The sequence below is a fragment of the Kryptolebias marmoratus genome, linkage group LG23 (genome assembly GCF_001649575.2).
Source record: "Kryptolebias marmoratus isolate JLee-2015 linkage group LG23, ASM164957v2, whole genome shotgun sequence".
Taxonomy (NCBI): Eukaryota; Metazoa; Chordata; class Actinopteri; order Cyprinodontiformes; family Rivulidae; genus Kryptolebias; species Kryptolebias marmoratus.
This window is the reverse complement of record NC_051452.1, coordinates 8,115,762-8,137,555: the sequence shown is the minus strand read 5'-3', so window position 1 is coordinate 8,137,555 and position 21,794 is coordinate 8,115,762. Positions and strand designations below refer to the sequence as shown.

Sequence of the window (21,794 nt, the reverse complement as noted above, 5' to 3'; positions counted from 1 at the left end):
AAACAAAAAAAAACAGTTGTGTTTATGGATGCCAAAGCTGCTGTCTTGGAAGAAGCTTTGGGAGTTTTGGCATCACGCTCCGTTGCTAATGACGACCACAGCGACCTGACGGACAGCTGCTCGCAAGTTTGACACATGCGGCCACGCGCCATCAATAAACATCATCCTCTCTTTGCATGTTTGTGTGTGTGCATTGATGTGTGCGCAGATGCATACAGATGTCCTCAAGTCCGTCTGTATGCTGTACGCTCGCGTATTTGGCTGCGAGGGGGGCCTCTGGATGATTGACTCCAGTGTTATTTACTACTCAGCTGTGACCAGCATCTGAAAGCCAGAAAGCCTGAGCGCATCATCGAGGAGTTGCTCTCTCTTCATCTCTTTTTGTCGTTCTCAGGGGACCGTCAGTAAAGGTTAGTCACACAGTCGCAGGATTCGCCCAAAATCAGCCATGCAGCACATTAGATTCATCTTCCAATAATGTAACTTTGCAAATGTAAAATTGGATTCCGTGTTCAGATCGTGTTCACGTTTGGCGCAGAAGCGAGCGTGTTGCATCGCTTCTTTTTTCAGCAAAATGTAAATATTTGGGAACTGAGGGGGAAAACCGGCTGCAAATATTTATTTTCAGATTTTTTTCTTGAAATAGTTTGGAAACAAAACATCATCAGATTTGTATCTCTCTCAGCCATGAAAAGCAGCCAACAAAGTAAATGCATGTGTCTCTGTGTGTTCAAAATAGGTTTCAATGTTTACAGATATTAAGCTAACATTTGGTGTGGTAGTAGCTGAGCATCATCCCCAAATGCATACTATGAGACTGAGTAAAGTGTTATTTACAAAAATTGATTAAAATGGCTATAACATCATATTTCTTTTAAATGATTTGAATTTTAGGCATTTAACCGAACTATTTTCTGATGAGGCAGCATAATCCAAAAACACCTGAAGAATCTTTTGGCAGTCTTTTGCGACCATTTCATGGTTTTAATTCAATGCTGTAATAAAATGCAAACATAAACAGATTTGTTTAGTAATATACAATATTTGTGACTGTGTGCACTTTCTTTACAGAAAAGAAAAAACTTTGAAAAGTTGTGTTTCTGCCTTCTAAAAGTGACTTTACTGTAAGGTCAGACCATTATCTCGTTTTATTGTTTCCATGTCTGCTTATTTATATGTGTGTTTGCCAAAACTATGGCTTCTAAGACTGCAGCAGCAGTTTATCATTTCTCCCATTAACCTACCATTCACATTTGCAACCACCACTTATATCTGCCCAAATGTGCAAAACAGATAAAGATGTAACGATAGGAGACTATCTTGCACAACAACAACAAAAAAAAAAAGAATCAGGAAGTCTGTTGATGCATTTTTAAAAAGTGTTAAAGGAAAAGGAGGTTGGGTAGCAATACATAAAACAGCCTGGTACCTACCAGGTGAGTACCATGGATGTACCCGGCTGTATTATAGATTATGAGTTTGAGGCAGAATCAGGGGAGGCTTACCGGACCGAGGCACGTCATGCTATTTCCATCCATCTTCTCACACTGGCTGTCACACTCCAGACAAACAGATCCGTTGGCAAACTCGCGCACTTCCCTGATGGAGATATGAACATCAAAATACAGATGCATGGATTATAGATCTGAGGTTGTACTTGCACTGAAATATTAACAGAATGCTGCTGCTTGATACGGAAACACTCGACATAAACACGAGCTGTAAATCAGGACCATCTTTAACATTTCTGACTGCTGCCTAAGATTATTTGGTCAACTAAAGGGCTCTTTTTGATCAATGTGCTTACAGAGGATTTTCATGAATATTTATCTGTTTTTTAAAGCCAAACGCAACCAGGGAGGGTAAAAACAGGAGATTTGTTTCAGAACAAGTGAAAATGGAGCTACAGAAGTACAAGAGGGGTGAAGAAGAGGTTTTAAAAAGAAGCATGAAAGTTAAAGAAAAAGGAAGTCAACAGTTTAACTAAAAAAAAAAGAAAAAGGTGATCATGTTTTTATTTGTTTGTGCATGATTTTGTTTATATCATTAGTAAAATATCTCATAAATCACTGAACTGGTTTTAATCAGACTTCCAGGAAGTAACCATTGGGTTGTCAATATTAACTGATTAACTTTTGGAGTCAACCCACTTCAAGATGGCCACCGCAGCAAATCGACTTTACAAGACACATAAATGGCTATATTCAATGAGTTTTACAGATATTCAGCTAAGATTTGATGTGGTAGTAGGTGAGAGTCATGCAAAACAACAGATTCTGTTTTCAAGGAGGTGTTGCAGTTTCTGCAAACTGCATGACGTCTACAGACTCTTTGTCGAGCTCGTTAAAGCAACATAGCTTCTGTTGGTTTTGTTTCCTCACTTGGACATCTAAAAGGAGTAGACAGTAAACAATGGAGCTCAATATTGGGCACATACACTGCAATTACAGTGGCAGGAGCTGTGTATCGCCTCAGGCCAGACTCTTCAGCCGTTCCATGTGTCTGAGTGTGCATCCGATCCATAAATTTCTGCCTTTGCTTTTGGCATTTTTGGTCTGAATCAGCAAATTATCTCAACTTTTGAAGTGAGGCGTCTCTGGTGGATGGAAGACGCCCGCTGTCGATAGCAACGGCTGCCCATCAAAACCACTTTTCACATCAGAGGGATCGATCCGGCCAACGCGGAGGATGGACAATCCTCTGAGGAGGATTCACCCAGTTCCAAACAAACCTTCTTATCCGAGTGATGGTATAATGACAATGACTCTGTGTCTGTTTGGTTTGTTTATTAGCATCTCACGCTGCTGGGGTGGAAGAAAGAGTCAACAGATTCGTGAGCTGGTTTTATGTGATCTGGCACTGAGCATATCTCCTGAGGCTGTTTGAGTCTGTTGCATTCTATGTGGGGAGTATAAGATGGAAATCTTTTAGTCTTGGTCTAAAAGACATTCCAGCACCCCGGTGTTCAACCTTATCACATTAAAGGGTGATAAAAGTGAAAATAAAATCCCAGCTTCTGTCAGGCCATTTCTCCTTTGATTGGTGCCAATTTTAAATGGAGCAGTTTGTTTTAAACATTCAAAAAATACCATATCTTTATTAATAATGAAAAGGGCTAGCATCCTTTGAGGGAATGCATATCGCCCACCACATTTTAGCCCAGATCTTTAGACTAAGATCATCTTCTCATGAGAAGGGATGGAGTGATGGCAGGTTTTGTGACATTATCTGTTAGTGCTCCTAACATCTGTTGAGGATAACTCTAAGCTATGACCACACCAATGATGATACATTTCACTAAGTTCTAGCCATTTTTGTGTTGGCTAAGGTTGATTATTTGTGGCCGCCATCTTGAAGTGGCTGACTACAGACGTTAATCAGTTGCAGATGTGCATCCAATGATTACTTTGAGAGTTTAGTTAAAATCTACTCAGTGGTTCATTAAATATTTTGCTGATGCAACAGACAAACAAATACACAGAGACCTGGGTAAAAGCTTGATGAGTGATAAAAATGTTTATGCAAGACTCAAAGGAGACTCCCATTGCAACACTCCCCTGACTTTTCATTCCCTTGTGCCAAAGTAAATTAGATTAGTCTCCTGAAGCTCTGTCCAGTGGAATGCTTTAGAAAAGACCCAGTCAGTGGAGAGGTTTCTTTTTGTTGGTAAGAGTGGAGGAAAAAAAAATTCATTGAGGAGACAAAGACCGCTGCAGCGGTGCTCTCTAGGGTCATTTCCATTCCGTCAAAGCCGTTCCTCCTGATTGGTCCTCTTCACGGCTGAAAGTGTGTGCCAAGGCCCCATTGGGGGATGACCTGATGGGGGGATTATCCCTGCTTTAGCAGGACCGTGGCCGACCATTCAGACCTTAAAACATCCAGCAACCCAGAGCACGGCCAACCCACCGGAGCAACTTTTTTAATTAACCACTTTCGGCACCTCCCTTAGCCGATTCCTCTCTCCTCCTTGTGCCCCAACGGACACCATCTCAAGTCTTTTTCTTTTCCCCTCTCGCTTGCCTTTGCGCTCTCTTTGTTTTATTCAACAGACTTATAAACTAAAGGGAATTAGTGCCTTTCCTCATTAAGAATGGATACATAGAACAAGAGCGGGCTGAGGAATCTTAAGGTTTAAAATCACCAACCTGAAAACATTTTTAATGAGCACGTGCCAAATTCTTTAGAGATAGACTTCCATCGTGCCAGAGCAAAGAAAGATTTGACACAAATCTATAGTGAAGGCAATAAAACTTAATAGACTAAATCTAACAGTTAGAATGAGACAAACTAGTGAGTTTTATTATATAATGTAAGAGTGAACGTAGTCAAATTTGTTAAAAAATTAGATGTTTTTATTATAATTAGTTTTAGATTTGTAGAATGTTATTTTTATGCAGATGACGCAATGTTCCTAAAATACTGTTCTAAAGAACAAAACCTTGCTTACCAATAACAAAACACATTTTTACTTTTTATTTTCTTATTAATGCATCATATCAATTTAAATTACAATGATGGAATCATTCATAACGTTTCAATTTGATGTAAGCAGTACAGTTGAGATTTTTTGAATGAACATTTGAGAAATCCTCTGACAATCAAGATGAATAAAAGCCAATTACACAAGACTGAAGCACTTTAACTAGCTAGCCTGGTCATTTTTAAAGTGATGTTTTGTCAAATGGTTTCAATAGTTGACACCACATCAGTCGGAACAGATCACCAAGTATGGAAAGAAGTCTTTGTCCTTTGCTAGGCTAATGGCTTGCCAAACAAGGGCCAGTTTTTGTTTTTCTTGAATTATATTTCAGGTTCAGAAAACTACTATTTCTAAAACAGCATACCAGTGTGAAAGAACAGCCCAATATTGATTATTGAACCTCTACACTTTAGCGCAACACCATTTGTTTAGTTTATTGCTGTTTCCTCGACTGATCGTTTTCTTACTGTGTGAATGTATGTGTGCAGAGCTTAGACAGACAGTATATGCCGAGGCTGAAGAATGTATCAGTCCACATGATAGTCAGTCCAAGAGTTTACTCAATTCCCAGCAACCTGATATACACTAAACTTTAGCTCAATATCTGCACAACTGACTGTGTTATAGCCATTCTTGTGTTTGTTAAGGTCAATTAGCTGTGTTATTAAGTAGCTATCTCAAAAATGTTCTCATTAATCCATCAAATGTTTAAAGAGATGAGTTTGGTGATTGTTCATCAGGCAAATTTCTATGTTATACAGTAAATGATTTGATTTCATTGTTCAGGCCAGAGGATGGCATGATGGTGGAATTGGTTCATACTTGAGCCTCGCAGCAAGACGTTCCTGGGTTTGAAACTCAGCCGAAGCCTTTCTGTACGTTGTTGTTGTTTTCCTCCCACAGTCTAAAAACATGCTCGTTAGGCTAACTAGCCCTAGGTCCCCTTGTCTGTTGACCGGAAAAGCCAGACACCCATGACCATAAACAGGAACAAGCAGGTACAGAAAAAAAAAACATGAATGGATTTTGAGGCCAGTGACAGGAAGCAACAAGTGAGTCTGTTGAATATTACTCGCAGTACAATGCCTCACACATACTGACTGTATTTACAGTAAAGGAAACAAGTGTGCTTCAGACGCTGCCTGCCACGAGCCTCTTCTCCTTCTTCTTCAAAGCCTTCGCTGTGAGCTGTTTTTTTTTTTATTCCAACTTCAAAGCTTCCCTCCTACCGACGGCACCAGAAAGGACGAGCAACAAGTCAACATGACCGAGGGTTGCATGTTCTCACACACCCTCCCTCGCACACATGCATGCACACTTCTCCTGCTCGCCGAGGGAAAACACAAGCTTGATATCACTGCTTACTTGCAAGAAAGGCATATTTATCTTGCAGTGGATGCTGCCGGAGCAGTCTTATTTTAGATGGATGGTTTCATGTGATGCGATTCACTACATCTCCTCGTTCATTCATAATTTATTCAAGACTAGCAGAGACAAGGGTGCTTCTACAAAGCAGCGTTCCTCCCCAGGTGATTTGGCAGTGATCTTTTTCATGTGCCTCTTGGCAAAATAAAGACCTGGGGCGACCTGAATGCCGAGTGCTAAGAGCACCTGGGTGCAAATTGCCGTCAAGAAGCTGTAACACTCAATTATTTCCTTTCCGTCTTCACAGTTGCTTTTAAAAACGTCGGTGGATTCTCTAAAGGCCTTTTGCACATATTTTAGTCAGAAAACCCTCCTGTCTGTCAGTGCTTACAGGCAATTTTTTATTTGACGTAATCCTTCAACAATATATTTTAAATTGATCCTGGCTGATGGATGCAACACGCAGCCAAATGTTCCTTTGACAGTTGACTCGTCTTATTACATCTATGCCAATCGGCAATTAGAGTTTCCTTCCTCAGAGCCCTTGAGGATGTTTTAAATTCATTCTCATGCGTTAAAGCTGGTGAAATTGATTTTATTGCCTCTGCTTGTCACATATTGTTGTTTGCTCATCAACTGCCTCTTTCTGAAACCCTAATGATCTATAGATATGAATTCAAGATTCTGTTAGATTATTTTTTTTAACTCATGATTGTTTCATGTGTGAAGGGTCTTCTCACCCATCAAAGAGGTTGCACAACTCAACGCAGGTGCGGCCTCGTTTGAAGTATCGGCAGGAGAGACACTGGTCCGGCCCCGGACCCCAACACCCGTCATCAGAACACATCCGATCGCAAACCATCCGCTGCTGAGCTGTAGGAAGAAAAGAATAAATACCATTATTCATTTGCACATGCAGGAATGCAAACATAGAAACAGATGAGCACCCATTTTAAATCTTTACTATCTTGTCAGGGATGTCTCATTACTCTTGCATTGATCACTCCAATCCAAATATTGTAGGGTCACGTTTATGAGGCACCATCAAAACTTGCTTTAAATTTATTGTTTTGGTTTTGTTTCAAGCACCTGACTGATCCAGGTTTTAGTTTAATAAAGTTTTAGTCAAATTGTACCAGTTATACCTGTATTTGTTTGGCCTACCTAATATTATGTTTTTTGTCTTTGTCTTATTAATCAACATGCATTCTTCTAAATTATGGAACTCAATAAATTAATGTCTCAGAATCATCTATTCCTTAAGGTCCCTTTCAGTCTGGATGACAACTCTGCTATGATGTTTAAAAAAAAAAAGCTATCGGGACCGTGCATGGTCTTTGGAAGGGTCTTGGGAAATTGTGGAGGGTTTTGAGCATACACACAACTATCCTATCATGGTGGCAACATGTGGAGGTCCTGAATGGAGGTGGGGTCCATACACATCAGTGCGGCTTGGTTGGTCATCAAATATTTAAAGCAGGACTGCCTGCATTCGCCTAATGCCTAGACTACAACTGATTTTGATAAGGTCATGTAAACCACCTAGGTCAGACGCAATACCTTTGGCGGTAGCTTTGTGCAAGCATGGTTTGATATTCTAGCACGTAGCTTCATCCTGACAGCCTGAGAGATTTCAGCGTGGGGTCCACAGATTGGTGCAATCGTAAGGATTTGTGGTAGTATAGTTATGGGAATTGGCTGCTGATGAGAAATCTTTTGGGAGCGTAGAGGCATTATGAAAGAAGTTTTCCCAAATTTTCTACAATTCAGGAATATTCTAATTGGTCATGTAGGTTGAGGAGATTGTAGCAAAGTCACAGTTTATTGTAAAGGGGGTCTAAATAAGAAACCTAATTAGCCAGGGTTTATTTAGTTTAATTTTCTAGTCAGTCTCCTCATCAGCTGATTGCAGTACAACCACTGATATACAACTAGATACAAGACTGGAAGCTAGAAGTTGAAGCTACAAAGAGCAATGGTTTTAATGGTACCGTTCCACATCCCTAATGCGCAGACTCTTGTTCCAAAAATACAATATGACAGCGCTCCCCAAAAAACAGACATGCCAGATTCAGTTTTGGACAGTGGAAGGTAACAGAGTCTTGTTTAATCCCTTTATGCCGATGGGTACAACCCGGTTGCTTAGCAATGGTGTTGACGAGTCAGCTTCATGTATCGCAGGCTTCGTTGTTTCTGTGGGGGTAAAACGACTCCCTTGATGATTCTAGGTAGAAATTCTCTCAATTCTTCTATTTTGAATAACAGGTATCATGTAACTGATGATTATGAAGGCCATTTTGAAAAAAGTGGAACTATGAGCTGCTCTGAGCTTGTTTTTAAGAACGTTAGAGAAAGTTGAAAATACAGTGTCGGTAATATGACCTCTTGGTGGTTCTAGCCTTAATCATGATGCATCTCCCTGCATGTGCTGCTCTAATTGAAGGCTGTTCAGCTGTAAGAGTCAGAACATTGATATTCCGAACACCTCCACCATCAAAGAGAACCCCAACCAGAACCATGAGTCCCCTTCCTCCCTCAGTCAAACCACAACAATCAATGCTGTTCATCCAGACTTGCTGTCCTCTCCATCCGGTGAGTGACACACACATCCCCTGGAGTGCCGCCTGCGGGGCGGGGGGGGGGGGGGGGGGGGCAGACCCTCTGTCAACAGCAGAGCAGTCAATGGTAGACAGTAGGTTGAGCCTAATGAAGAGGCCTGTATTAGCTCCCATCGATCGATCTCTAACACACATTCGTACACACACACACAGGCTGCACTCATTAACTGACTAATGATATCAGCCGTAGTAGGGCCAAGAAAAACTTTGGCAGGCCCCGCTGCTCTGAAAAACACATGACACGTTGTCACAGTGCAACAAACATCACAAATTAAATTAGCAACACAAACAACAGTGCCATAAAGATGTTGTATTTTGAATTGGACCACTCATTGTTCCATCTGGTCTCCAGTTACAGTTCTGGCCACGGGTTTAACCCACCTCAGTGTATTCGTGTCACAAGGGAGCTGAATAAGGGCTTTCATGGCCAAGTAGTGAGATGAACGTGATAGTGTTGCCTTGGAAACGGGCATGTCAGTGAGTACGGCTGAGACGGTTCTGGATTTACACAGATACGGGAAGAATCCAAGTTTGGAAATAACTATAGATTCATAGGAGTCAAAAAAAAGAAACCATGGGAGATTAACAGATGTTTGGTCACTGCTGAATATCTGCAAAGACATAAAATGTGCGTGTATGAAAATCTACCAGCATTTCTGTTTGTTGTTGTGTATCACTCACCCCGCTTACTTTTTAAAATCCTACAAAAATAGAACTTTGTGCCTCTTGGCGAAAATATTGCTCGTATCTTTATGTGTATGTCTATTTAGCAATATATATCAAACCACTGGAAGGATTTTAATGAAACTCTCAGAAAGCACGCATTAAATGAACATCTACAACTGATTAACTTTTAGAGTCAACCTGTTTCAAGATGGCCACTGCAGCCAACTGACCTTAGCCAACACAAAAATAACAATAACGCTGTAAATTTTACAGATATTGAGCTGAAATTTGATGTAATAGCAGCTCAGAGTCATTCAGTACACAGGCTCTGATAACTAACACGTCACACAACACCTCAGCATGTTGCATCACATTCCATATTTTCAAGGTTTTACCAAAACGGCTCCAACTCCATCATTTCTCAACATTATGATGATCTTAGTCTGACACGAAAGGCGAAGAGCAATTTGCATTCCTCCAAGGAATGCGAGGCTTTTCCTTTTAATATTTATGTCAAAGTTTAAAACGATAGCCTACATATCACCTTCGCTTCTGCATAAGACTCAATTGGCTTTTCTCAGACTGTAAACAGACCTCCTCACCCCCTTCTTCATGTCCATGACCTCGTTCTGACATGTGCGAACAACAACTAACCCTGCTTCCTTACAACTCCAATCTAATCACGCCATTTTTAATAACTACGGCGTTTACATTGACTGGCTGTTGGTGTTTATCAGAGCGCTGTACACAAAAAAAAAACCCCAAACAATCCAGTTATAATTTTATTCAGTCCTATATGCTGATACAACAGAGGGCAGCTACCTCAGCTTTACTCCCACACAAATTAATTATCATTTTGACAGCGCTACAACTTCGGAGTGTATAACAAGTGTAGAACATTGTTCTCTTCTTTAAAACAAGTTATTTTTACCAAAGGAGGTTAGATCCATGGTTTAAATGAAATCACATACTTTGAAGCAGATTTTAAGATAGAAAAAGAAATGAAAGTTTTCTAATTTAAAAGAAAAAAACTGATCTGGAAAGATAACCTTTAGGAAAGCCCTTACAGCTTTGCAAACGGTAAATTAAAAACCTAGTATTCTTTGAAGGAATGCATATTACTTGTCGTAATTCACCCCAGAGTTTGAGAAACAACAGTAGTGGTTGCCACATTGGTCAAACATTAAAAATATTTAGCGTGATGTCATGCTCAAGGTATGTGTTGAGAATGACTCTCAGCTACTACCACATTGATTATTAGCTCAGAACCTTTAAAATCAACTGAGTTATAATCATTTTTGTGTTTCTTTTTAAGCTCAGTTAGCTGTGGCAACCATCTGAACTCAAGATGACTCCAAAACTTAATCAGTTGCAGCGATAGATGTACATCTAATGATTACTTTCTGCAAACTTTAATAAAATTTGTCTGGTGATTCATGAGATATTTTTCTAACAGACAGACAAACACGCAAAGAGACATAAACCTGTGAAGGCCAAAAGCTGCCGGTACTCACTGCATTCTTTTGGATCCTGGTTGTTGCGGATGAGCACTTTCTGGCTCGGGGTCCTGAAGAGTGACGTCCAGTTGACGGTGTTGTAGAAGCAGAGGCGGCTGTTGTTGAAGATGTAGACGTTTCCGGCGCTGATCTCACTCAGGGACTGGAACTGGAGGGAGGAGATCCAACGCTGCTTCAGGATCAGCAGGGAAATATCACTTCCGCTGCGAGAGGAGACGCGTTAAGAGGAGAAACGCAATTAGCAGAGACGAATGAAAGAACGGAAGTTTCAAAAGCAACGGCTGAAAACACGGAGGCTAATCTGAATAAAAATGCGTAAAGGATTCAGAAGACAAAAATTAAATGGAACAGATAAAGAGGATTGGACATAAGAATAAAAAGGGAAAGAGCAAAAAGATGGGGAAAATATGATAAAACAGGCGGTAAAGGTGGAAAACATAAAAAAAGTGTCCTGCTAATTGGATTAAAGGACAAAGAAAACACCCTTATGGACAGAGAACAAGACAGAAGTAGGAGTAATGAGAAAAATGGTTCACAACAAAAAGGAAGAACTGGATGTAGCTGAAGCTACAACTGCAGTCAGACGTTTACTTACACTTATTATGGGCATGGATGTCATTTTTATTTGGATTTTTGTAATGATTTTGTTGGATTGTTCTTTTTCCCAGGGTGGAATGATTATACAACAGATTAAATGAAGTTTAAAGACCTTCTACCATCTTCAATACCACTGATTAAAACATTTTAGGTGTACAAATGCATATATATGTGCCTGTATGTATACATTTACACTGTGAAATTAGAAAACATTCCCAATAAATTAAAACCTGTGCACCTAATTCTTGATTTTAAAGAGCCTTGAAGCTGTGTGTTGTGTAATCATTCCATCCTGGAAAAAAAAAATCATTAAAAGCCCCAAACTTCTACAGCATTTCATGATGATTGTATGTAAACCTCTGATTGCAACTGGGCCTCATTTGCCTGCAGTATCACTTCGATCTTCCACTTGTGAGCAACGCAAGAACATGAATCAAACTAATCAAAACTGAGCGACAGCAGCTTCAAAGAGCTCTGGTTTAAAGCTGGAACCACTGTCAGCTGACTGAACTATGCTTCAGCATGTCAGACGCATGCATAATGTAGAAGATTAAACAGCTAAAATGAAATCTGAATTCAAACTTACTGAACAATGTCGTACGACTAAATCATTTTGTTCACCTAATGAACGAGAAGCCAGTATTGTGCTGCAGCGCTCATCTTCCCCCTAAATTTATGGACATTGTGTTTCTGATTATGTGACTCAAACGGAGGAATTTAAGTATCTAGAAGTCTTGAGTAAGAGTGATGGCAGGATGGAGCGAAATATGGAGCCACATATCAGGGCCACGTCCAGGGCAATGAGAGCATCGGTTTGTTCTGTCATGATAAAGGAGGAGTTCACTTTAACCTCACCTATGGACATGAGGCGCGGATCATAAGAGAAAGAATAAGATCCTGGATACAAACTGCTCAAGAGTTTCCTTCTTCAGACAGCTGGACTCAGTCGTATCCATCATCCGAGTGGAGATCAGAGAGCTGCTGCTCCTCTGTATCAAAAGGAGCCAGTTGAGGTGGTTCAGGCATCTGATTAGGATGCCTCCTGGGGGCCTTGTCAATGGAGGTTCCAGGCATGCTAGACTGGGAGGAGACCCCAGGTCAGAACCAGAACTTGCTGGCTTGGGGTCCTTCAAAAGGAGACTGTTGCTGGGGGGGAGGGACTTCTAGGTTTACTCCTCAACCTGCTGCCTTCTGACCATGGAAAGGATGGATGGATGGATGGATGGATGGATGGAGTGACAGTTGGAGGATGTGCCTTTACTCACCTATAAAGGGTTCTGCCTCCAATGGTTGCCAGGTTGGAAAAAACACTCAGATCTGTCATGTTTTCAGGCCATGACTGGATGTTCAGGTAACCTAAAAATGCATCAGATAAATGCAATTAGCATAGTTAGCAACGACTTAGCCTAGACAAAGAGGCTTTAACCTCGACTTCGTCTTTAAAATGTTTATAGATCTTTACCAAAAGTTATAACCTAGAATTTTATGGAGAAAAGGGGGTATTTGATGAAGGAATATACAAATTACAGGGAAGAACTTTAATCCATTCAGTTGCTGACAAGCAGATAAAAGGGGTTCTGCTGTTGGTCATAAAGTTGCCTCGCCTCCGTGAATTTCAGGCGAGAGCCCATTCATTCTTGGAAATGTGAGAGGGGAAGACAACATGCAGTAATTAAAAGAATGGATCTAATATTCACACAATTTGTCTGGTTTGCACTTGCCTTTTAATGACAGATTATATCAAATCAGCAGCTGTGGAAATGACATTGAAAAGGATAGAGCAGGAAATGGCTGGGATGGAATAGCCATTGCTCTTCCTTACTGCTTGGGTTTTCATTATGAAAATGCAGTTTCACTCCATTAGCCGTTTGGCTCAACTGCAAGTTGCAGTTTAATATGACAAAAGGGTTCGTATACAAGGTTTTGTTCATCCCTTAAGGCCTCTAATAGCTAATGAATAAATATACACACTGCAGCAAACGCTGACGGTTCTATAACCATTAGGCCGTGCACGTACACAAACGTAAAGCAACGTATTCACTTGAGCACCTTTTAGAGTTCGCAAACAAAAATCAGCTTTCATCTTCGAGATTTCATCTAGTAGCTCCACAGCCAAATAATTCACAGACACACACACAACATGCAGTAACATGTTTGTTCAGTTCGTGTTTCCAAGGCTGCACGAGTAAGTAAATTTCACCTGTGATTTCCTTCACAGTGCGGAAAACATTAAGGCGCTCAGGGTCCATAGGTCCAATGCCGTGATACATGTCCCTGAGGAAGAACGAAACAACAGCGTTACATTTAACAGGTGTAGGATATGATTCTTGGAGCATTTGACAATAGTTAACAGCAGAAATCATCATAAACGTGAATGCTATCAGACCAAAGTTCAGAAATGTTTTAATTACTCTCCATTTGTGTGAAAACATCAATTAGAACTGGTTAAAGAACTACGTTTGTCTAATGGCTCCTGAATAAATGATAAAATGAGGATTGTGTCAGAGATGCAGACATTGTACACAATCTGATCATTTAGCAGTGACGCCAAACATGTCTGCGGTTCTTTGAGGTTGTGTTTTACTGGGCTGAGACTGTTGGAGACGAGGACTGAAATTTGCAAAAAAAATTTGTAGAAAAATAAGGGTTTCTTTTTGATTGAAGGTTCAATGAATTCTGAGTGTCTGCGAACACAAAAAGCCACGTGTGCAGTTCCAAATTTTGAAATGATTTTCTTGCAATCATAAGCTGACTGTTCCATCAGAGATAACCAAGCTAGTTTTCATCTCGTAATCTGAAGAAACCAGTCTATTATTTCCTCAATATGTCTTTATTTATTTTGTTAAGGCTTGAAAAACCACTGGTTGCTGTGTTACATCGAACACTAACGTGGTCATGACACCAAAGAGATGATCTTTGTTGTCTAACTGTTCCTCATTGTGACATTTTCAGCCTGAATTGCCTAAAAAGAAACCCTTTTTGATTGAATTCTACATCCCAACAAGCTTTCTTATCTTGAGGTTATGACAACCTTTAGTGTAATAAGATAAATAACTCGTGAGGATATGTGTTTAAGCATAGACTGTCTTGCCTTCACCCAAGCAAACACTGCAGGAAAATAATGTAATTATTTCATCTTGATGACAAATCTCCTTGAGAATGATGTTGATGTCAAAGGCTGTTGGGCTGGTATAATTTTAGATCCCCATACGTTAAAACCAGCCTGCGTATTTTTGAAAAACAATTTAAAAAAAAAAAGGATTAAAAGAAGGTGGTTCATTAAAAAACAGTCAATGTAAGGCAAACATACAGCAACTACAGCTCAAACTTAGAACAAAACATCAATATATTCCAAGAGATCCAGTAAGTTCCCACTTAGCAAGTACTTTGCAAAACCTTTATTTGGTCACCTACCCTTTAATTCCAGTTATGAGAAATATGAGGTTGCCGTTGATTTTTGTGCAGTTTACGAATTTATCTATGTTGCTGGCGTCCACTGTTTGATCTGTCAGCAGGCTGCCCGTCCCGATGCCGTCACACACTGAACAAAACAAAAAAACGCAGTTTCAGATCATGTTAATTTCGGTTACATTTGATAACAACTGTCTGTCCAAAAAGTCCTTGTACAGCAGAGGCCTCGTGTTGAGCTGCTGCCATGTGCCATTTTTCACTGCAATGTTTTTTTTTTTGTTCTCTTTTGTGAAAATAAAGTCCTTTGGTGCACAGGCAAGGCCATGGCCCTTCTCCAGGCGTTTGAATTCTTTTGATGAAAGCGCAGGCCAATCTACATCCAATTCCTCTCTATAATGAATTCATTACATCTGCATTAATTACACTTGCAGTCTAGTGTGAGCCGAGTATTTCTGACACAAGCAAAAGGGGATGATGAATAAGGCTGGCATTAAGTGGTATAACTAGTATTTGATAGTGATTTATACCAGCCAATTCCATATCTGAAATGTTAATTTGTTATCATTTCCCACAGTTCCTTGGGCTATCCCTCATTAACCCCTCCCTGTGACGTGACGATGTAATCGAGAGATTAGCCAATCAATGGATGCCACAGCCAATATGTGGAGCCTGAAGGAAAACATTATTGCCTTCCCTCCGAAGAGAAAGGGCAAATCAGTTACCGTTGTGAGAACAATATGATGAAGGGGCTAATCTTTTCTATTGAACTAATGTAGTTTAATTCCACATCAGACATTTTAGGTATTTAGCTGATGCTCTTGTAGCAAAGCGACTTGTAATTACTGAGCAGGTAGCAGTTTCTCATTAGGAGACTATTTTCTGTTAATTAACATGCCGACTGATGTTGGGATCAAGCATGTGACCTCCATTTATGCCACACTTGTCCTCCAGAAAGTAATATGCACTGATTTGCACAGCTCTATTAGGAGGAAAAAGGCAAAAAATATACAAAAAAAAAAACAAAAACCTGAAGTTGAACACGAGTCTTATCTGAATAAAGCTGAAAGGAAGAAAATAGAAGGTTCTGAGAACTTGTGATCTAGATGACATTAAGCTTGCAAACAAGATAGAAGGGTCAGGTGTGGTTTTATCTCTGACACTGGGGGGAAGGGCAGCTGCAATCAGCAGTATTTAAGGACATATGAGAAGCAAATCTAACAAAGATGAAGTACTTTTTTTTTTTAAGCTTTTAAAATAATTCCTGTGGCTTACTGTTGATCCAGTATTGCTAATGTTAGCATAAGTTAGATTAAAATATTTCAACTACATAAACAGTTCTACCTAGAATAAATGTGGATAGGTCTAAAATCTCTCATTTAGTAGACCTTTTCACATGCAACTCAGGTTATGAGAAATTTCTGCTTGCACTGTACTTTAGAATATCAGTAACATGACACTTGATGCAAGAATTTGTCTATATTGAGTCCATATTTGCAGCAAGGTATAGAAGAAGTTGCAAAAACAGATCAATGATTGGAGTTAGAAACTACCAAACTTCCAATGGCAGACAACAATATTGGTACAGCTGTTTGGCCACACTTGTTAATTGTTCAAATCAGGTATTTCAGACAGAGTTAGGGGTTAGGCCCCTGTTCTCTGGTAAAGGGGAATCTTAATCTTAATGCTAAACACAAAACAGTTAGAGGCAAACTGTTCCAAATAAGCCACAGGAATATACAAGACAGGTCCGGTACCTGACATGAAAGATGCTACAGAGGAGAAAGAGTCAGACGTTAAAGACAACATGGAATCCACTTTCCCAGACTATACTGCTGTTATGCAAGAACACCACATTGTTCACCTTTTGGGCAGATGTCGGTGCAAGGGATGCACATTTTGATTCGGTTCTCCTCCACTTCCATCTTGTTGCTGGGACATGCTCGGACGCAGGAGCTGTGGTCCACCACAAAATTATCTGCCAAAAGCAAAAGCAGTTAGAAGTACTCACCGGTTTCAGTTGTTGGACATCTCAGAGATTTTCAAATTTACAAAAGTGAAATTCGACATGCAGCATTTATTCATAAAACTTATATTCTAGAAGGGCCATGCTGATATTACTATAATTTAATTACATTTGTACAAACATCAGAACTAATGACTGAGGGCTGTTGCTAGGAAAGCGGGTGAATAAATTTGGTCTTGCTAGCAGCTTTGGACAACAACAACTTGCTCATCTGATGATGTTGAAAATGCAATCTGTTGATGCAGCTTAATGCATGCTCTGTTAATTACTGCCGCTCTCCAACTCCATAACCGTGAAAGCAAGAGCTAAGATTTGTTTTTTCTGCTGCCAGAAGTTGAAGCAGATGGCGTAGCAACTAGCTGATTGAGATACACAATTTGTTTAGGTTAGAGCCATTTATCTTGTCTTGAAATAATTGTCTGGAGTCTCATTTCAGGATAGATTAGAGGATAAATGCTTCTTCAATGAACCTTAATTAGCATCCTTTTGAGTATCTACTTCATGTTTAAATTGTACTGTTCCCTCAGACTTACGGGGACATTTCTTGACACAAAAGGCTCCATAGGTGTACTTGGCTTTGGGGTTGTGTTCTAGCTGGAAAGATGTAGGGTTGTACACAAACGGCTGAGGGCACTGGGTCACACATGCTCCGCTGTCATTGAAATTGGTGCAAGCCTGCAGAGAGCACAAGAGTACAGTCAGCGGACAGGACAGGAGGCTGCTTCTCGAGGGTGTGTGGAATTGAGGTGGTGACGAGAGGGGGCAATTTCAGGCATAAGTCACTGTGACTGAGAGAGTATTACAGCAGCATTTCATTTTTACGTGGGATTACGACATGCGAATCAGGCAGCTGCTCCTTGTCTCTCTGGATGCCAAATGGGAGAAAAATTGAAGCCATTGATCCACAGCCATGATGTAAACAGTGTAATGTTTTCCTATAAACCCTTTAAGCATCTTGTCGTGCGTGGCCATAGTCTGAAATGGCAGTAATTGAATTGGATGAGCCTTTTGGTGAATTACAACAGCAATATCATCTCTGTCACCAAGTATGAGTTTGTAATGCGGGAAGAACTTGAGGTGATAAAACGATATTAATTGGAACACCAAATCACCAATTTGTTCTTTGAAGGGGGTTACCGCTGCAGACTTTTACAGCCCCGTATAATGATGAACAATTTATCAGCAAGTAAATAAAGTGCATCACTTTCAGAGGAGGAGAGAAAGCAAATACATGTTGCACACAAGTTGCGGACATGTAGAACGGAGCTATTGTGTTATACAACCCCAGTTCAGAAAATGTTGATATGTTACGTAAAATGTAAATAAAAAACAGAATGCAACGATTAGAAAATCTCATAAACCCACATTTTACTCACAATGGATAAAAGTAAACATATCAAATGTTTTATCTAAGAAATTGTATCATTAGTGTCAAGAAATCGCTGTTAAAGTAAGGTGTACGAATAAGAAACAGCTGAAGGAGCATTTTAAACAAATTTAGTTCATTGATAACAAGTCAGTAAGAGGACTTGATATAAAAAGAGCATTTTAGAGGCTGAATCTGTCAGGAGTAAAGATGGGCAGAGGTTCACCGGGCTGAGAAAAACTGACTAAAAACAGTGAAACAATTTCTGAACAATGTTCCTCAACAGAAAACTGGGAAGACTTTGAGTCTCCCATCATCTACGGTTCACAATATCAAAAGATTTAAAGAATATGTTGAAATCTCTGAGGTCAAAGCAGAAAGTCAATATTGGATGTTGATGATCTTAAGGCCCTCAGGGGCCACTGCATTAAAAAAAAGGTCTGGTTCTGTTCTGGACATGTCGAAAAGTTTAACTTTAGCTAGAAAGGAAAAGTAGCAAAGGACGACAAAAACCAAGCTAGTGTCCTGAAGCAGATTTCAAAGAGAACAATGTTGTTGAAAGAACTAAAGCGATCTCAGTGCATTTCTATCATAAAGTGAAATATTCTGAAAACTATAAATGTTACAAAATCAGAAATTACAGCATTAGCTGAATGTTCTGTCTGGTGAACAGCTAAAGCTGCAGAGGTGGTTCGATCCCTAATAATGTATCGAAAACAAACAAGAATAGTGTTAATGCTGAATCTGCTTTGAAACAAAGTCAGAGGAGAAAAGAAGATATAAGTGTGTTTTGTGTGGTGCAGACGTACAAAGCAGTCTGTGTCTTTGGGGCCGGAGCAGCCGCCGGCGCACTCACGGTGGCAGCAGTCGCTGACGTAGGGCCCGAAGCATCGGCCGTCACACTGCTCTGCACACACTGTTTTTGTCACTGCCCGGGAAGAGAAAAGACCAAATTTTCAAAGGTCTGACACAAGTGTTCGCACACATTCATAAAAGAGACAATACCACCACCCTCAACCTTCATCTCGAGCTGGAGCTGATCGCCAGAAATTCAGCTCGAACGAAATTCGGAGCTCCAGCAACCGAAAGGTCGGACACGTGGACTTCTAAGCATGTAGGTGCCGGCTTGAATAGCCAGACCAGACTCTTTGAAAAAAACCCACCAAGCACTTTCCTTTCTCACAACACCTGCTCTACAGCTGTCCTTGAGCGAGTCTCTCATGCTCCAGATTTAGCTCAGTGACTTGCAGCTGAGAATTGAGTTTGGCAGGTACAAATCTGAGGCGGCACGTTGCTGCTGGGGGAAATTTAGCTGGTTTACCCAAGATTTAATTTGGAGAAAATGAAGAATAAATCCAGTTGTACTGGATTGCACTGGGTTTAGACAATGGGCGATTTCTGTCAAGTGGTTTTCCAAACTGTCCCCGTCCTCTGGAGGCCTTTCTTTATTTGTTGCCATACCAACGCTAGGGGAACAATGTTTACTTGTTTTCTGCATTTTTTATTTAAAAGCAATAAAGGAAGCTGGTGTATATAAGTATTGTCAGTGAAATATGAATTTGCTTCTTGTATTAAAGTTGAAGAACCATCTCCCCGCAAACTGGAGGAAATAAAGCAGCCAACACGTCAGCAGGAGCGCCAATAAAAACTCCTGTTCACACTCTCTGTAGCTGCAGACATAATCATGCCAAAGTGGAAAAAAAAACAAAACAAAACTCTGCATATTAGCTTGTATTAGTCTGAGAAAAAAAAGAAAAAAGAAATCCACGTAATTAAACTAAAAACTGGTGTTTCTCGAGTTGCTCTTTTCTTTATGCTGCTTCTGATTAGATCATTTCTGCCTATTTGTGTCAGTAGACACAAAAGAAGTTTATTAAGAAGCAACAACATGTTAAAATGTTGCAAAACAACAGAAGTGTTAATTCTTTCCACAATGACGATCAACCTGAGCAAACAAAACGCCTCTAACTCGGTCGTTTTTACAGACACTGAGCTGACATCTGGTGAGGTAGTAGCTGAGTGTTATTTCCATCACATACTTTGAGCCCTAACAGATCATAGAAGGTCTTCATTTCAAACTCTGACATGCAAGGTGGCGAGTGATATGCATCCCTTTAAGGAATGCTACTTTCATTATTGCATTTTTTTTAAAGCTTCTCTTTGATTTCTGTTTCTGAATTCATTGAAACTGGAAAATCTTAAGGTAGAGTCACTCACAAAACTAAGAATTAATAATGTCCAAACAGATTATAGGGGATAATGTTTACATCATATTAACACATCATTTCCTACCTTATTGTAAGACCCCCCATGTTTAGCTAAAAATAGATTTAACAAAAATCCTCAGCTTTGATACAAACATGTAGTTTTATCCATTGTCATAGTTTTTGCTTTTTTTCATCACTTCCTGCTTTATTTTGAAAGTTTTTTGTCTTTGTTATGCATGTCAAATACAGGCAAATGAAATATTACATCCCGTGTTCCTTACTTTTTTTTCTTTTTTAGCTGGCGTTGTGATTTCAGTGGTATTAACAACCCTGCCATAATGTAAGAGGTGCACTGAGAATGTAAGATCCGCGGTGTTTCAGTGCATGACCACAATGAGGTGTTGCAATGTAGAGACATCTCGTACTGGAACTACTCGCTCATAAAATATAAAGATGAAGACAGTGACAGAGCCCTGAAATGTTTATTAGGGGTGGCAGTGCTGAGATTATTCCCAACACAGAGGTAGGGTTGGATTTTACCAGCCTGGCACCGAACTGCAGAAAAAGTCTCAAACACTGAGCGCTAACCTCAAAAACTCTCTCCAAACATCTGCAGCTCACGGAAACAGCTGACATTATTGTTCTTCAGTAAGAAATACTGCAGATCAGACCACCAAGTTATTAGAAAGTGTTCAGTATTTAACAGTGCTTGTATCTGAAACTCTTATTTTGAAGGACTGAAACTGCTTCAGTTAAAATATGACGTATTTTGTAGTTAATTCAGTGAAAATGCACCCAGAACCCTCAGGTTCAGTAATAGCAGCCTGATAACAAAATAAATCCAGTTGGGTTCAGGAGCACGGTCAAGTCCCCTTCTTCTGATTACATTTGGAAAGAAACTGCAACTTTTCTCTGTCAAAAAATAGAAATTTTTAATGTTCTTCTGTTGGTAAAATTGCAACTTTTTTCAGTCAAAATTGTGACTTTTTATAAATCAATACAATTGATATTTGTGTCAATAAAACTGATGCTTTTTCTATTGACTAAATTCACACTTTTGTCAAGATTTAGACTTCTCTGTCAGTAAAATGTACACTTTGTCAATACTTATGCCTCTTTTTTTCTCCCTTTTGGTAAATTCCAACTTTTTTTGTGATAAAACAGCTTTTTTTTCTCAAACAAATTGAAACTTTTTTTTTTATCAATATTTAGATTTTTTCCAGTAATATTCACACTTTTGTCAAAATTAAGACCTTATCTCCAGTCAAAATGAACTTTTCTGTCAATAATTACACTTTTTCTTTTAATAAAACAGCTTTATATAGTAATATTCACACTTTTCTTGCCAATATTCTTTCCACTTTATTCTCCAAACCTTAAAAACAAGGAAAACAAACAACTAAATGTATTTCTTCTGCTAATACTCTGACGTGGGGATGCCTGTGGAGGTCCAGGGACACTAAATACTCACAGGTTTGACACTGACTTTCCTGCGGGCCCCAGCAGCGTCCGTTACACGAGCGGTGACAGCGTCTGCCTATGAA

General features: G+C 39.8%; 1 protein-coding gene across 7 annotated transcripts in view; it reads right to left on the bottom strand.

Moving 5' to 3' along the window:
• The window catches only part of LOC108242203 (receptor tyrosine-protein kinase erbB-4), a 315,331-nt gene that overhangs the window by 69,004 nt on the left and 224,533 nt on the right, over window positions 1-21,794 (bottom strand). For all 7 annotated transcript variants that reach the window (XR_005232742.1, XM_025008210.2, XM_017426912.3 and 4 more), the window contains 10 exons: window positions 21,722-21,787; window positions 18,853-18,971; window positions 17,211-17,352; window positions 16,516-16,629; window positions 14,658-14,784; window positions 13,444-13,517; window positions 12,509-12,599; window positions 10,644-10,849; window positions 6,586-6,718; window positions 1,506-1,599 (listed from right to left, as the gene is read on the bottom strand). Coding sequence is in view for 6 of the 7 variants with exons in the window: in XM_025008210.2 (XP_024863978.1) it covers window positions 1,506-1,599; window positions 6,586-6,718; window positions 10,644-10,849; window positions 12,509-12,599; window positions 13,444-13,517; window positions 14,658-14,784; window positions 16,516-16,629; window positions 17,211-17,352; window positions 18,853-18,971; window positions 21,722-21,787 (1,166 nt within the window). In the remaining variant the exon portion in view is untranslated. The remainder of the gene's footprint in view (window positions 1-1,505; window positions 1,600-6,585; window positions 6,719-10,643; window positions 10,850-12,508; window positions 12,600-13,443; window positions 13,518-14,657; window positions 14,785-16,515; window positions 16,630-17,210; window positions 17,353-18,852; window positions 18,972-21,721; window positions 21,788-21,794) is intronic.